At 42.1% G+C, this 17,821-nt stretch overlaps 1 protein-coding gene across 2 annotated transcripts; it reads left to right on the top strand.

Moving 5' to 3' along the window:
• The first annotated feature begins 1,488 nt into the window (after nt 1–1,488).
• LOC122873127 (homeobox protein OTX1 B-like) lies at nt 1,489–8,734 on the top strand. 2 transcript variants are annotated; one of them, XM_044189489.1, is made up of 4 exons: nt 1,489–1,768; nt 4,145–4,335; nt 4,900–5,051; nt 7,221–8,734. In XM_044189489.1, exons 2-4 carry the CDS (start codon nt 4,239–4,241, stop codon nt 8,010–8,012), a joined length of 1,041 nt encoding a protein of 346 aa, XP_044045424.1. In that variant the 5' UTR covers nt 1,489–1,768; nt 4,145–4,238; the 3' UTR covers nt 8,013–8,734. The 2 variants fall into 2 exon arrangements, with proteins under 2 accessions (XP_044045424.1, XP_044045425.1); XM_044189490.1 differs by lacking the exon at nt 4,145–4,335.
• Nucleotides 8,735–17,821: the final 9,087 nt, after the last annotated feature.

Below are 17,821 nucleotides of genomic sequence, written 5' to 3'. Positions count from 1 at the left end.
GCTTTTAATAAGCGCCGACAATACAGACGAGAAGCCTCTCCAAACTTAACCCCCACCACCTCCAACACACACACACACACACACACACACACACACACACACACACACACACCTCTTTAGGCTGCCTGATCCCTGGATTTGCGGGCTTAGTATTAAGAAAATACTCCTGCAATTTGGGATTAGACCCCGAAAACCCTCACAACAACAATGACTCCGTCCATTTGATATCTTGATACTTGTGATCAATCACTGGCTTTGTTGCCGTCGACCACAGCCAATTTCTGAGAAGACACAGAGGAAATGAGACAACAAAGATTTACGATATATTAATATTAATTTCCTCTGAACACAACCTCTCAGTTTCCCCCTTTTGATTTTCTTAATATTGTCCTGCCTCAGAAGGCCACCACAAGCAGGTAGCCTTCTTCCTTCATGTGATTTAAATTAATTATTAGGTGTGGAATTTAGGCTATTTGCTCACTTAGCCTATAAGTTGCTTAATTTATTGCTATGCTCGTTAATGTGGTTATTTATATTTTGCATTTGCCTAAAGTATTGTTATCATTATGCAATCATTTTTTTCTGTATGATAAAAAATAACCTATATGAATTTTGAAAATTGTTTAGCTATCTATCTATCAATAGGCACTTCCACAACAGATTTGCAAGAGCAGAATTTAATATATTTTTTTATTCCCTATAAGACCCTCTAAGTGCAGTCTGTTGATTCCATTCAAAGGTCATTTAAGTCAAATAATTCATGACAGCAGCAGCTCTGCTTTAATTAGCAGCTGCTCATGTTTGAACCTGTGTTGCAGCTTTTTGCTGTCAGCTTTCTTTTCCCCAATATTTCTTTATTATATATTATATTTAGGCAAGGGAGTTTTTATTTTATTTAATTTTTTTTTACGAAAATGCGCAGTGATATTTAGAATGAAAACTAAAAAAAATATCCATAGCCTTACAGCAACTTTGGAAAGTGTTCTGTTGCCTGATGGCAGCCTTCACTGGCTGCAGAGTAATGGGCCACCTGGTTTGCCATAAGCCACATTTCATGCTAACTGTTTTATTTAAGCTAACTTGTCCTTTTATTGACTATGCAGAAGAAGAAAAAGAAAAAAAAAACCCTTTAAAAGCCTTTTTAATTTGTTCCTCAAAGGCCAAATATAAAGAGGAGTTGTTCAACTTATGTGCTAATAGAATAAAAATAAAAAATTAGGCTCTTTAATACAACAACTCCGTCTTAAAATTAGCGCGTAAATCAAACATTTCTTGCTGTAATGGCCGATTCTCCTTCAACTTTCTGACACGAGCGTTCCAATCGCGTCACGTGGTGCGCGCTCCATTCGAAAGGGGCGGGTGTTTCTGCGCCAAGCCCGCGTGCTGATTGGCCGCCCGCATCGCCCGTAAGGCCGCAGAGCGCCGTGATTGGCTCGGATCGCGCAGAGCAGCGTGCTTCCTTGACTCATAGAGGCGCGGGCCTCGGAGGCGAGCATCAATCTCCGTCCGTCAACACCGGCAGGAGAGAGAGAGCGAGCGCGGAAGAGTCAAAACACGGTTATTTTTTAATTTTTCTGCATTGAAATGTGAATTTTTTTTAGTTCCGAAACAGGTGTGAGTTATACGCGGAGCTGCTGCACCTGCTTTACTTTTTTTTTTTTGCCAGAAAACAATAAACTTTCCTCCATGTGGATATTTCTCGAACTCTGGATCTCATTGGTTTGATATTTAACAGGTTTTTTTTTAAAAAAAAAGGAGCCGGAAGAAGGTGAGACTCCTACCTGCTTTTATTTTATGTTAAATTGACTTTACTCTTTTCCATGTTCTTACTCCAGTTCATTTCTCCTGGTTAGCTGCTTTCTTCTGTACTAACATCACTGAAATCACATTTAAAGCTGCATTTGTTTAATGATATTTGAGCTTCAACTTAAAGGCCTACCTGGGTTTCACTGGTTTTAGTATTTTAGAAGCTCTCAGAACGAGGCTGTGATCTTTTTTCTGTAACAAACAAACATAGAAAACTAAATAAAACAGGCCCATGTTAAATATATTTTTTAAATATAACCATATCAAACGATTTGTCTCTGAAATAATTACAACGTAGCCTTTTTAAATGAACCACATGACAAGCTTTTTCCAGATATAAAATGTTAAATTGAAATGTGGGTGTTGGAGCTCAGCTCAGCCTCCTGCCCGGCCACCGATAAGAGCCGCTCCGCTAATTGTCGTCCATCTAATCTAAATTGTAATGCGGGTCATTTGCACACATTGCGTGATCGGGCTCCGTCCTGCGGTTATGGAAATAAGTAAAGCTTTATGCGGAGTGTTAACGCCTCAGTTCAGATCCACCGGGAGGCCCGCGGCTCCTTTCACGCCACAGAAAAAGCCTAAATTAGTCCTAAATTTGAGCATTTACCTGCTAAAAGGACCCCAGTGGATTATGGAAATCCTTATCTAAATACATTGTCTTACACTAATACTAACAGTTAGCAATCAAGGCAGCTTATTAAAACTGCAGCAAACGTGGAAAGAAAAAAGAGTTCAAATCAAAGTTGCAGGATATTTATTAATTCGGAGATAAATGCTTTAAAGATTGGTTACTCGTTATGTATAATATTCTTTTTATTTTTTTCCCTATATTTTATTTTGCATTTAACCTACTTTTATTTAATGCCGTATGCATTTTCTAACTCTTGTTCAGCTTCTTTTTTTTTTTTTTTTTTTTAGATTTATCATGTGACCCCGCAGGTTTAACACGTTATCATCGTGCCAAAGCCGAAATGCATGATTTAGTTTATGCATTTTACAAAACTTCTTCCCGGTGCAAAAGGACCTGCCAATGATTTCAACTTATAAAAACATATATAAATATATATATTTACATTAAGGACATGGCAGAAGTCAGCGTATGAATATTAAGCAAATGCTTTTAGTCGAAAACATACCAGAAAAACAAATAATTCACATTGTAATTGTAACACCTGAACAGATGCTGAAACCAGATCTGGATCCAGGAGTAGAAAATAAAGCGTCGCCTCGAGTTCGTTATGAAGTGATCCGTGATCCTCAGGGAAAGCCCGTGAGTCTGCTTGAATACATAAAACCGAAATAAGACTCTGACTTCGCTGCAGAGATGTCCGGAGGTGAGCCTGTAATTAACGGGCCGGTTTGATTGGGAGCGATCGGATTAATTAAAACGTGATGCAGATCTGAGTGATAGCAGGGGCCGTCCGGGGCAGGGGCCCTCCTGCAGGATCCTAGGGGGGGGGGGGGGCCTGAGAGCAGAGTTTCTTTACTGCACCGAGCCTGACAGCAGACCGGCGGCTCCGCTGGACCCCGTCTCAAAGTTTAGGCCAGTTCCCCGTCAGACCAAACGTCCAGGTCGTTTCCAAAAACAATCCGCGTCCCTCTCCCCTGTCCCTCGGATCAGACTATATTTCAGCCAGGATTAAAGTTAAACTTGGTCAAACGCAAATGTTTTGATACAGAATCAGCAGGAGCATTTTAGCATTATGAAAATATATAAATATCTATATTTTATAATATATATATATATATATATATATATATATATATATATATATATATATATATATATATATATATATGTATATGTGACTGTCCTCAGGCAGGATCCTGCAGGAGGGCCCCTGCCCCAGACGGCCCCTGCTATCACTCAGATCTGCATCACGTTTTAATTAAATATATAAATATATATATTTTCATAATGCTGCTCCATCTGCAGCATTTCTGCACACACTTTATATCCTGCACCTGTTTATTGCACTTCTGGTTCGACCTGAACTGCATTTCGCTGCCTCGTGCTTGCACACGTGTAATGACAGTAAAGCTGAATCTGGATCTGGATCTGGATCTGAATGTCCGTTTTCCGGTTGCAGCGTTTAACAGCGTTTGATTAGAAACGCGTTGCAGGGTCAGCGACAGGCCTGCGGGGCGTCAGGCTGAGAAACAGCGTGAACAGTTGAGAGAAATGAAAGAGTATTGGTGTTGCAGACTTTACAGGCCTCCTTCTGAACAGTAGACGCTGTGCGGGGTTGTTTTATCAGGGTCCAGTAAGGCAGACTGTGCTGTCTGTTTCCGTGCCATGCTTTGCCCGGACTCACCGTGCTTCTTCCTCCCGCAGGAGCCGACCCTAACACCGGGGGACCTGAGCGCCTGAACCCCTTCCTGTCCGTCCAGCCTCCGGTCTCGCCCCCCCCACCCCCCGTGCTTCTAGCATGATGTCTTATCTCAAACAGGCCCCGTACGGGATGAACGGGCTGGGCCTGAGCGGAGCTGCCATGGACCTGCTGCACCCGTCTGTGGCGTACCCGGGTACGGATCAGTCCCAGAACAACTTACAAACACAACTGCACAGGGAACTAATGCACAGCAACACACGAGCACTGTTCTGTAGCCTGGTGGTCTTCTAAAAGCCCCCGTCTTACTGGTATTACGCCTTTATTGGCACGTCTGATCACTCAGTACCACCTGCTGTTGTCTGGGTGTCTTAAAACCTCCAGGAACTGGGACTCCGGTGTGGGATGAAACCGGGTCCGTGCGTTTCGCTCGGCTGTGCGCTTCTGGCGCATTTGGGGGCGAAAGAAGTTGAATGAATGTGTTTTTGTAATATTTAAACTATAAAGTCTGTCACTCACTTTTGTCTTGATGAAACGCTTCTATATAGAAATATTTTTTTGGGGAGGGGGTCCAAAATGTTTTATAAGCTGGAAAACCCGTGGGAACACGCGGGGAAACACGCGTCTGCGCGTGAAAAGCTAAATACAGAATTAAAAAGATGTTTATCTCTGAGCTCTAACTTTTGGAGGGATGTTACGGGGGTGTTTAACAGTCGTGGACTGAGTCATTCACGGGGAACACTGATCTCTTCTCTTCCAGGCAACCCGCGGAAGCAGCGCCGGGAGCGGACCACCTTCACCCGGACGCAGCTGGACATTCTGGAGTCGTTGTTCGCCAAGACGCGCTACCCGGACATCTTCATGCGGGAGGAGGTGGCGCTGAAAATCAACCTGCCGGAGTCCAGAGTGCAGGTCAGGGAGCCCGTTACACGTGTGTGTGTCTGATTCAGAGGGGGACAGGAAATGTATAGAAACATACATGTCACATATCTGCTGAGGGCTATCACCTGCAGTGAGTGGATTTAAGTGGAAAACTTTTGCAAAAAGTTTGATGTAGAAATGAGAGGCAATACAGCAAAAAGAAACTCAGAGGTCACACCAGAAGGCATAATAGTTTGGTGATCAACTGTCACAACAGTCACTGAGTTTTACGCATCTGAGCTCAGGTCTGAAAGTTTCTGATGGACTTTGAAGGTGTTTTTCACCTCGGGCCTTTCCAAGATTAGCTCCAGCGTAAAAAGGAAAGTGCAGCTGTTATTGATCAAGTAGAGGCAAGCCTTTAATCAAAGGGGAGAATGTGGCCCGGGCTCTGGCAGAGAGAAGGACCGGCTTTCTTTAGAACAGGCTGTGAGGTTTTGCGTCCCCAGCTTTAGTGGCCCTCTGCTGGGCTTAAAGCTGCAGTTATGGCTGCTGCCTCTCTAAAAGGCCGCTTTTACCACCGCAGCAGGTACTGATTCACCTGACAGGCCCAGCTATCAGGATGATCATTACAGTAGTGGGTGGTGTTATTTCTGTGGAAGCATTTTTTTTTTTTTTTTTAAATGCTGCTATAATAGACATACTGCCACTCCTAATTACTTATTACATAATTATTATAACAACCATTAGTGTTATAGGGAAATATTCTCCATTAAAAAAAAAAAATGTTATGTACACTTCTCAACATGTAGTCGTGACCAAAAAGAAACCTGATCGAGTTTACTGTCTTACTGTCTTTATGTGTTTTTGTCTTGTTAGTATGAAATATTTTTTTGGTTTGTTTTGATTTATTGACATTATTCAATATTCCAATATATATTTCCAATATTTACACACAGGCCTTTATAAACACCATATCATACTCTGTCAGCGATGGAACCACAAAGCTCTCAACTTATTTCCATATTGGAAACTAAAAACTGGAAAATTTAATCATAAAATCAGATACCCAATAGCATTTTTTTTTTTTTTAAAAGCGGACAAGGTAGAAGGTATCGTTTTGTATGTCATATTTATTTTGTCGTTAAGTTTTGGTCTTTGTTCTGCTTACTTTATTTTGAAAAACCACCCTGGTTGAGTCTGGATGAGTTTCATCTTTTCATTCAAACATTCACAGAGATCATGCGCTACTTTTACTAATAATGTCAATCATTTAGTTAGACAAATATTTCATCACGTAATTATTTTGTAATTATCACTTCATTAAGGAAAAGTTACTGAACAGGTTGTGGCACAGTGTTTTCTGTACCTTCATTTATAATTAAAAAAAACAACGTTTTATTTTCGACAGTACTTCTTTAGGCCGGCGGCAGGATTTATTTAAAGGGTCAGTTCACCGAAATCACAAAAACATATTTTCTCTTTTTTTCTGGTAGTATCTCTCCATGCAGATAGTTTTGATTTTATCTGTCCAGATTTTGAAATATCTGTCTCCAACTGAGTACAATGGAGGTGAACAGTTATCTCTGTCCCCATTTGGAACTGCTTTCTACCAAAGAAATCGCCCCTGTGAAAGCTGTGTACCGTGTGGATTATCCAGAGTAACGGGGGCGTTGTTTCAGGAAAGAGATGATGCTGTTGACATTTTTAAAATTAGTATTTTTTTTAATGCTGGTAGCACTACAGTCAAAATTCATTTGTACATCTATTGAAATCTCAAAAGCTGGTCAAATAAAACCAAAACTATCTGCATGCCTAAATGCCACGAGAGGTAAGTGAGGGAAAAATATCTCAAATCTGTCAGTTTGGGTGAACTGACCCTTTAAAGTATTTTTTTATGTTGTGCTGAAAAGTGTGAGATAATATGATTTGCCCCCAAAGAAACACAGATTCACAGGTTTACTAGTTGTTTTTCTTATTTGGTCATTTAGCGGACTCTTTGTCCACACAGAGAGTCTCTGGATGAACTGCAGTTCCTTTCGAGCAGCCAGCAGTAAAGGTCAAAGGTCAGAGCCGCAGCACCTCAGTAGGATCGTACGAGAGCAAAGTGTTTCGAAACGGAAGGCGTTGAGTTCCTGCCAGCTCCGTCAGGTTTTTCAGTTTTTTGTTTTGTGACCCAGCTGACGTGTGCCGGTGACCTTTTGACCTCTCCTCCTTCCTCAGGTCTGGTTTAAGAACAGACGAGCCAAGTGTCGGCAGCAGCAGCAGAGCAGCAACAGCGCCAAGGTGAAACCAGTGAAGAAGAAGTCCTCTCCGACGAGAGAGAGCACCGGGTCAGAGAGCAGCGGCCAGTTTACCCCGCCGGCGGCGTCCAGCTCCTCCTCCTCCACCTCCTCCTCTACCTCCTCTTCCTCCTCCTCCGTCCCCGCCGGCCTCGGCGGCCCTGGTCTGATCAGCACCTCTACCTCCGTCACCGCCCCGGTGTCATCTATCTGGAGCCCGGCGCCCATCTCCCCGGCCCCGGCGCCGGCCACACTGCCCGACCCCGCTGTCCCCACCAGCGCCTCCTGCATGCAGCGCTCCGTGTCGTCCTCCACCACCGGAGGAACGCCCTCCTACCCGGTGTCTTACAGCCAAACGGCGGCGGCGTACAGCCAGGGTTACCCGGCCTCGGCATCGGGCTCTTACTTCGGCGGCGTGGAGTGCGGCTCGTACCTGGCGCCCATGCACTCCCACCACCACCCGCACCACCCACACCAGCTCAGCCCCATGACTGGCAGCTCCATGTCGGGACACCCGCACCACCACATCGGCCAGACGTCAGGGCACCACCACCATCACCACCACCCGTCGCACCACCACCAGGCGTACAGCGCGCCCGGCCTCACCTTCAACTCCACAGATTGTCTGGATTACAAAGAGCAGACGGCGGCTTCGGCCTGGAAACTCAACTTCAACGCCTCCGACTGTTTGGACTACAAAGACCAGGCCTCGTGGCGTTTCCAAGTGCTGTGACTTCCTGTGTTTCTCTTCTTCTCTGCTTACAAAGAAGTATTCTTTTTGTTGTTGGTGGTTTATTTTTGAAGATCATTTAAACTAATAGTAGAGACATTTAAAAAAAAGTTTATTTGTGAACGAACTGAAACGATGCACGGAGATCTGAAGGCTGAGCAGCAGGCCTCGGGTCCAGCTCTGTCGTCGGCGGATCGACTCGTCCAGGATTATTTTTCTACTTCCTCGAGAGAAACTGACCCGATTACAACTTTTGAAGGCCTTTAATAGTAACATTTCAGTGGAACCTGCAAAGATTGTGCAGTCTGGGATCGTCTCAGTGATCAATCAATTAACTCCAACTTGATTGGGATTATTCTTCAAAGACAAAAAAATCAACTTCGACAGAAATAACATGAAAAAAATCCTAAATTAGACTCTTGAGTGGGCTTTTCTTAAAAACTTTTTTTCAAAAACATGATGCTGCTATGATTTTCAGGTTGCTGATGTTCATTTCTATCTGATTTCCAACTTGAATCTTGTTCAAAAACTTGTCGTCCAGCCTGTTGGTGTTGTATTTTGGAGATTGAATTGCAGCACTTGTTTATAAGGTGAAAGATTTTGCTATTTGTTCTTTGCAGAGGAAAGAAAATAAAAATGTGAATTAGACACGCAATGTCAGTATTCCATTGAAATTTGAAAGATGTACATTCGTGTCTTTATAATAAAGTCTTGTTAAAACATGAGCAGTCCAAAGAAAAGTTTATTTCTGCAATGATCCAAGTTTAGTAGCGTTTGTCTCGTCAACAGAGCAGTTTCCAACATGATATAATAACTTCGGTTTTAAAACTAAATATTCTGAACTGGTTTAACTGGTTTAAAAGTGTAAACAGTGCCACATTAACAACTGTTTGATTGTTATTGATTATTAACAGTAGCTCTGACCTGCAGGTTTGAGTCTGTGGTTCGGTGGTGAACCACAAAAGGCCACAGTAATATGGGATTAGTTACACTTGTTTTTAACCTTTATTTGTTCGGGGAAGTTTCACTGAGAGCTTGTCATGTACGCTGTGTTCACACACACGACACATCTTCACACCTGGAAGCTGCCCAGTACGGCACAGTCTGATCTGTCGGCCTCTGAGCATGCTCCACTGCATTAAATGCTCCGTCACACTGACATTTTGCGACAAAATCAATTTATTTCAATGGAATCGCCACAATCAGTGGAAGTAAATCTGTGTGAATCTTTCGCATCAAGTTTAACTTTGGTAAACTTTGACACGCGTGACCAACAGCAAACCATCTTGACAGGGCTGACGTCTGAAGGAACGGAGAGCCGGAGAGTCCAAAATGGAGGAAGTTGTCGTAGCTTATTAGCTGTGTGTCACATTTTGTTTAACCTCAGACAGTATAAACCGCTCCACAGCAGAGACATGGTTTACAGACCGGTATGAGACAAGAGTATACACTTTTGAATAAACTGTGTGGACTTCTTGTCCGGTCAGCGACCGAGCTAACGAGCTCACTCACTGAGAATTAGCTAAGTGAAAGTTAGCAGACTTGCTAGCTTGGAGAGCTTTTTTCCCCTCTTCACCAACTCTTTATTGAATGAAATGAACAAAATGCCACAGAGGAGTAAATGGCTCAGTACAGAGAAAATAGAAAGAAGGTATTGTGACTGACACTGTCCGGTGCTAGCATGTTACGGGCTTGCTAGTGTGTTAACCATCAATATGTCAGAATATTTCTACGTATTGCAGATCAAGAATCTTGCATATTTATTTCTTGCAACAAATAAGAAAAGTAACTGAGGCAGCGACCAGCAGAAGCGCTAGTAAATGAAGAGCCGAAAGAATCGGCTCTCGTAAAGGAACGGAGCCATAAAGATCCGGCTCCCTTCAAAGAGCCGTGATGTGTAGCCGTCAGCTCGGCAGCTACAGTAGCTCGGCAGCTACAGTAGCTCGGCAGCTAGCCCTACGAGTCGTAACAACGCGACTTAAGCTTCAGAAACCACATATCAACAACAAGCATATTACAGCTGAAATGTTGAGTTGTTTAATCGATTGTTCAGTCAACAGAACATTTAAAAACCTTGATTACTTAGAATCGAAATAATTTATCAAATAAAAACATCAAACATTTGTTGGTTGCAGCTTCGAAGACGTGAGGATTTGCGGCTTTTCTCTGTTTCCCATCTTTGGAAAGTGAATCCTTTCTCAGAATCAGAATCGGATTTATTACCAAGTGGGTTTTCACATACAAGGAATTTGCCTTGGTATTTTGCAACAAGTCCTCCAAACTAAGCCACAAAATACGTGTATTGTTTTGTCTTCCAAAACGACCCATATTAGCGTTTTCTGATCGCTTGCGAATACCTTCCAAAAGGGTTCAAAAATAATGTTACAACAATGACTGATGTGAGCGTTTTCTGATCTGCCATGATTGTGGTTTGGTTTCCGCTTTCCTTGGGTATGAATGGCCTCTCCAGATGTCTATGCCCTTCAAGTTGATTGCCATGACAGCTCTAATTTGAAACACCTGTCCTAGTTACTACAAGTATCAGTCAGGTGAGTGTTGTACCCTGAAGAAGGTAGTGTCTCCTAACGTTGATCTTTAGAACCTAAAATAAAGGTTTCTTTCAGAGTTAGTGTGAGTTAGATTTAGACACAAAAACTACTTGCTTCAGGTTAAACACTTCAGGTTAAATGACAAATGCTGTTTCTTGTGGGGACAGTCCTAAAAAGTGACAGCATTGTTTGTTCGAAATGCCTAAAACAACCTATTTTTCTGTTCGCTGACAAAGACCTCAGACGTTTTGAAAGCGTTCCCCACACTGCCTGCACTGCAATTCTGTCACTCAAATTAAATTTGTACACATCAGTAATGTCTGTGAATATTGAAGAAAAACAGACCTATATATTCAATTATGATTGGCTAAAAAAAACTGTCAAATATGTCAAATAATCCATCTCCAACTCTTCAGCTGCGTATGTGATCACACCTTGAAAATCCGAATGGAAAAATCACCTCTTGGGGTTTTAACTCACAAACAAAACATGCAATGTTTTTACAAACTATTAGCTGTAGAAAACATGCTGCGGCTCCCAGAACGTGAAGGCAGCGCGTGTTATCTCTGGCACCCGTAGGAATATCCAAACCGCGTGTCAATAATCAAACCCCGGCCTCCCGCAGAGGCGGACTCACAGCCGGGCAGGTTAGCAAACATGTACACTGGCATCCCCGCTGTTTGTTTGGCCGTGTCGACAGTAATGTACAACTCATTTGATCCGAGGAAAAAAGGGATGAATCACGATTTTAATTAACAGCCGTCCCGCTTCCTCGCGACGTCCCTCCAGCAGCTGGACAAACAGTTTTCGGTAAACATGGCGTCCAGGCCGTGTGTTTGCCCGCTCTGCGTCCCGCTGGGCTTTACCAGCGTGCACCGCTGCCTCATGCAAACACGAGCTGGGATTTACCACATTAGGACAAACTAATCTTCAGGCCATGTTCAGGCAATCTCTGCTGCTTATTTTAGAGAAAGGACGCCCCTCTCTGAACAGCTGTTCTGGATGTCTTATTATCCCACCGGCCTCTCCCCGGAGTCTGACCCTTTATTCCTCGTCTTTGTAGTGACAAAGTGACTCGGCTTTTTGGCTTCTCACTTTTCCAGAAGGCCACTGACAAAAACACTTTGTCTTCTCAGGGGATCGCCTCACTTTTCCTGACGAGGCCGCACTTCAGAGGACATCAAAGTGTCCTCTCGAGTGCTCCTGAAGAAGCAGCACTGTGGCCTCTCTTGTCCTATAAATGATTGGTGAATAAATGGTTCACAGAGGAGGTGGCGGTAGGGAACAAAGCAGCTTCCTGGACTGCATGTGGACCTGCGGATCGAGCTGGACCATGACAGGAGTCTGGAAGTTTGGGGGTGGAACGAGGGCGAGACCAATGTCCCATTAGCACTTTATTTAAAAAGTTTGCTTTTTAACTCTTTACTGTGTCTAGGACAGAAAGAAAAAGCAAAATGTGTCATGGTAAAAAAAAAAACTATTTAACATTTACATAAAAACTCGAGAAGATATCAGTTTCGTCTCTGCGTGTCCAGTGCTGAGATTGTCCAGGACGTGTTTAGCCTAGCTTAGCACAAAGATTGGAAGCATGGGTAACCTGCTAGCCTAGCTCCATCAAAAGAGAAAACAGCCACCATCCAACAACTCCGAATCTGTCTGATTTACACTTTGCATCTTTTTAGCTAACAGGCTAGTCACCAATCCTCTAGTCAGCTGGGTTTAGTTGACAGTTGAGATAGAAGCACTCAAAAGAAGAGCTCTAATGCTAAATGCTGCTACATATTTCGTTTTTAAATTTCTATTTCAACACTTTCAAACTTTGGAGTTGATGGAAAACCTCTTAGCACCACTTACTTTACCCCTCCGCAACTTAAACAATAGATTCACTGACGGATTAGGACTTTATTATCGAATGTAACTTCTGTTAAGTAACGTGATTTGTAGTCAGAAAAGGCAAAGTGGCTAACATGACAGAGATGTTACACTCAATATTTGTGTTCACACATGGCTACTGAGTTTATTGCAAGATAACAGCTATGTACAGATTTTATTATAAGCTAGTGCAAAAGCAGCTGAATTATCTATGAACCCCTTTTCTTCCTTTCGCTTGTTGTTTCCACCATTTAAAGGCTTCTGATCCAATATTCACCCTCACCTTTGAGTGATTTCTGTCTCCTTTTCGGCTTGTTTGTTTCTTCTGTTGCACATCTGCTGTAAAAGTGTCGAAGCCTGTCATTTCAGTCAATCAGCCACTGCAAAAGTGGATAAGTTTGCCCACTACTAGTCCATACCAGTCTGTCCACTAGCCCCAATCTAGAACACCTGGATGACTATCAGAGGGAACTGAAATTTGTCACAGAAAGTCAAGACAAAACAATCTTCTTAGCAACTTAAGAGGCGGGAAAAGCAACGTCAGGCAGGTGCAACAGAACTGGGCAGGTTCCATCATTTATACAGACAGAGGAAGTGGTCGAGGTGGATGACGTGTGTGAACGCAGGGAAATAGGACAGTGGCCCTGTTACCTGCATCAAGATGCCACCTGTGTGTGTTGCACTTAAAGTAATAATTTACATGACTTACCTCAAAAGAGAGGGGTGACTCAACACAAACCGTGTAAAATCAAAGATGGGGGCCAGATTTCTTCTTTACCACCTAACTGAGGTGCTGCTCAGCAGCAGTGCGCTCAGTGCTGCCACCAGTGGCTGGAAGATATAAACAAGACTACAGTACTGCAACATATAGGATCGGGGCTTTCCACCCTGTTAGCATTTGTGGGATTGCTCCGAGTTGACTTATTGAAATTGTTGGCAAAAGAACCGCACCACTAGATCTGTAAGTAGCTGTTCTGGAGCTTTCAGTTGTATCACATGATCTTCGTCAGCAGATGAAGTTTGCTCAGTTGCCATGCAATAGTAGATGTTAAAATTTCTAATTTCTAGCATTTTAAGGACTTTTCATCCATGAGTTGAGTTTATTGAGATTGTTGTTGCGACTATCAAAAAACTATTTCCAAACAAACGGCTCGACTCTGTAATTGCGTTCTGGTTATTTTTTTATAGAGCAAAACACCATTAACTTACAAGAGGCTCTGCATGATGCAATATTGTGCGGCAAAACACAGAACAAACGGATGATATAGGTAGACAGAAAATAAGGGCTCCCCTCTGTGACACAAATCAACGCTGATAACAGACAGGTGGCTAGGTCATATCATAATTTCCCACTACGGCTGCGACCTGCTGGCACACACACACAAAATTACAGTAAGTGACTGAGTGACAGGCGTACATTGCAAATCCATACCATCCATAAAGTTGGTGAGCTGCTACTCAGAGAAATGAGACTTAAGCACATAGTATACAGTTTGTTCCGGTCTGAACAACCCGTCAACCTTACAGACGAAAAATTGATATTTGAACTAAAATAAATGACATATTTTAGCTTTGAAAAAAGAGGCCCAATCCTTCTTTTAAAACTATTGTTAAGACTCAGTTTAATCAACAGCTAAAAGACCCTCAGAGCACTTCTCACAATCCTTATCCAACATGGCGACAAAAGAAGGACGACAACCAGCAGCAGACATGAGTCACAGCGAAATAACACCGCAGCTCTGCCAAAATGCTTCCTGGCAGTAAGAAAGGATAAAGACATTTCCCTTCTCTCTTTCCTTTCTTATCCAACAGCAGTTTCTTTGTTGCATGGTGTCATTCAGACAAATAACGCAGATGTTTTTGTTTCCAAAATTTGAAGTGTTAACATGGCATGAAACATAAATGTCAGTAAGTGTTTTATTTTTATTTTCTAGCCATTGATTATTAGGTGTTTTTTACGTGGATATATCCTCGTCTGTCCTCGCTGCTATGAGTCAAACGAGCACAGCAGTGGTGCATCAGTAGTTAAAAGAAAAAACTAATGGGCTGGAAAAGTGGGTAAAAAGCCAAATGATGATTTATGATTTTGAACACTTCCAGCATCTCTGTGTGTATAGTTTCATATGGAAATCCCTTTAGCACGGCGGGTAAATAGATTACGATACAGTGAGGGATTAGGGACTGCCTCGCCGCTGGCCCACTAATCCCGAGCACAGACTGTCAACAGCCCTGACATGTCCGGGACTCCTTCTGCACAAAATGGCTCCTCGGCTGTTTAAGAAGCCGATCTAGAGACGCACACCCCCACCACCTCCTCCAACATGAATATTCCTATCAGGGCTGTCAGCGACGGGAAAGACAATGACGTTCGTCTTCAAAGGGGGGAGATTAGATGCTGCACGAGACAAAACGAGACTCTTTGAAGTGATTTCGGTTCACATTCCAGCAACTTCTTTGGCCGCACGGGAATAAAAGTTGTGTGTGTTTTCGAAACTTTTATCAGACTTCGGCACTTTAAGTTTACAAAGCATGTGATCGTCTGTGCAGTTTCAGGGCATGAATCACTTTTTCATGACTTTGAACTCCTCTTCGCCTGCAGTTGCTCATCGAGTATGTTTAGTTTTAGAATTCTGGTTTTTGGTTTTGACCAAAGTTGACACCAGTACTGATATTATTAGTCTGAATTAGCCAGTAGCTGATGTCTTGTGTTTGTATTTGGTGTCTTATTTTTATGACGTTGAAGCCTAAAATTTAGTTTTTAGTGTTTCCTTTAGAATCTTCTAATCAGGGTGTAAAATCTTCTGAAGCAGCATTAATTACATCACGGGACAGTAAAACTTTGACCGATTTAATTGTTATATTTGCAAAAACCACATCCACACACACTGAGTACCTGCGATGAAATTGATGTTTTGTTTTGTGACGCATGTGAAAGAGTGTCCTTATCTTCTGTAATCTAACATGGTAACTTGTTGTAATACAGCATACACGAAATAACGCTACCTAAAACAGCTTACTAACTGTTAACTAATGGCATGCATCATAACCAAGCAATGAAACAGCTCTAAATAGTTAATAAAGACTTGTAGTTAATGTTAACAATAAGGCAACATTAATAATAATGACAATAAGCATTAAGTAAATATTAATGTCTTTATAAAAAGGCACCCTTTATTGAGAGTTTATAAGTTGTAACTAATGGCTTCATTAATGGTTAATAAATCATGTACTAATGCTTTATAGATCAGTTATAAGCCTGGTTTGCCAGACTGTGAAAAATCCCCTGGAATGATTGAACTGTGTGATTACTTACCTTCCAGAAGAGGACTACAGGAGATCTGGACCACCTACCTGAACGTGGGGAGCGTTTTACAGGCGTGGTGGAAACGCAGGCACATATGTTTTCAATTCATTCAATTTTCATTTTTCACTTTGTGTATTTCTTTTGAATCGTTAACTCGTTTTTACCATCAATAATTAAGCTTAAGGCTAATAGAGTTTCAGCAGCTCATGTTAAAATACGCAGATGTATTTTCTGTGTTCCACTACAAGAAGAGTCTGCACTTTTAGTTATGAGATCATCTGTATTGGAGTTTACAGGAGCTGTGTATTTACATTTTTGTAGATTCTGTAAAATCATGGAAAAGTTTTGATGTAAACCATGAAAGTGAAAACTTTCAAATTTGGCTCATGGGCCGCTGTTTGCCTACCACTGAACTAATTATTTCAGCTCTAGCAAGGTGTTATACATCTGATTTGGGTGTTTAGAGCTGAAGACAAGCTAGCTCAGAGGAGCCTTGCACACCCCTCTTTGTGACCTAGTTTTCGTGGGTATAACTAGACTGTTGGAAAGATTGCGAATCAAACTCCCCGACCCCACTGTTGTGTGGGGTCTGTTTCCGGTTACCTGTAGTGTAAATACATACATTCATTTTTAAGTCGACAGAGACTAATGAGGTTTTTTTTATTTACCAAAATAGAGACTGACCTGAAAGTACAATTCTTATTCATTTTATATGCAGCGGTGGAAAGTCCTGTACTTGAGTACAGTTTTGATGTACTTGTACTTGACATTTTATGCTACTTTATACTTCCATTACATTTGAGAGTAATATATTGTACATGCCATTAACACTTCTCTACTTTTTTGTAATGGAGTATTTTTATTGCTACTTTTACACACGTAAAGGATCCGAGTACTTCTTCCACCACTGTATATATATATATACGGACTATACTTGTAATTTATAAAAATTATTGATTGTCTACATGCTTCATCCATCCTCTAATTCACAGCTCGTTGCTAAAGATCAGTGGAAACCCTCCTACTGTTCATGTAGACGTTTATGTATTGTATTACGTATAACAGTTTTTTATATAAGCATTAATGATTAACGCTGTTTGTGGCCCCTCTTACAACTTTAAAAACAAACAAACAGTGTGCGTACCATAAATCAGACCCTGCAGAACTGGAGTGCATCTTGTTTTTGGGTTCCTACGTTTGATGTATTTGCTCTCCAAGTGCCTCTCACTTCTGAGGCCGTGCTGGCTGAAGCATGGCCTCTCCTTGAAACAAACGGCGATAGGGAATCTCTTTGTCGGGGCCGTGCCTAAGCCTAATCTAATGATTCAGATGACTGGGGGCCGTACTTAGTTGGATAGCCACTGGCTCGCTTCAAACAAGCCGCTACGGGTGGAAGTTTCCCAAGGATTAACACTTAAAGAAGCAGCAGAGGAAAAAAAGAAAAAAGAGAGCCGGTGCCTTCCAGGGAATCCCCATTAAGTCGAGTCTTGGAGTGCCAGAGAGGAATGTGTTTCTGCTGAGCTGTGATCCAGGTCTATTTCAGCACTAATGGAAAAACTGGCCTCGAACGTTTGATCTATGACTTCTTACAAAACAATAGAAACATGGTGGTGGGATTTAATTCCCTCTCTGGTGGAATCTGACTGACTGCAGACTCGGCACGGGATGATTTTTCTGCTAAATATGTGATAAACATAAACTGCCAAAACCACTGATGGTAGACGTCATTTCAACATCACGTCTATTTAAAGTGTTGCATGAATTGCAGTCAAGGCAAGGCAACTTAATTTACATAACACATTTCATACAGAGGTTTAATTCAAAGTAGTAAATTCATTATCTGAGAGATTATTTCGCAGTTAAACCTAGTAACTCCCGCCCCCTAAAAACAAAAAAAAGAAAACAAAAAAAGAACGATGAGCGGCTTTCGGGAAGAAACGGAGCCATAAGATCTGGCGCCCTTCAAAGAGCCGTAATTCCCATCACTATTGCTCAGCTTGTTTCTCTGATAACTTAAGATCCAGACGTCCGATGACTAAAATCCTTCATCCGGTTAAAATATATAGTTAAAAACGACCAAGATCTAA

This window comes from Siniperca chuatsi, linkage group LG3 (assembly GCF_020085105.1).
Source record: "Siniperca chuatsi isolate FFG_IHB_CAS linkage group LG3, ASM2008510v1, whole genome shotgun sequence".
NCBI classification, from domain to species: domain Eukaryota; kingdom Metazoa; phylum Chordata; class Actinopteri; order Centrarchiformes; family Sinipercidae; genus Siniperca; species Siniperca chuatsi.
Note: the sequence above shows the minus strand (reverse complement) of the source record. Positions and strands in the feature narration are given on the sequence as shown.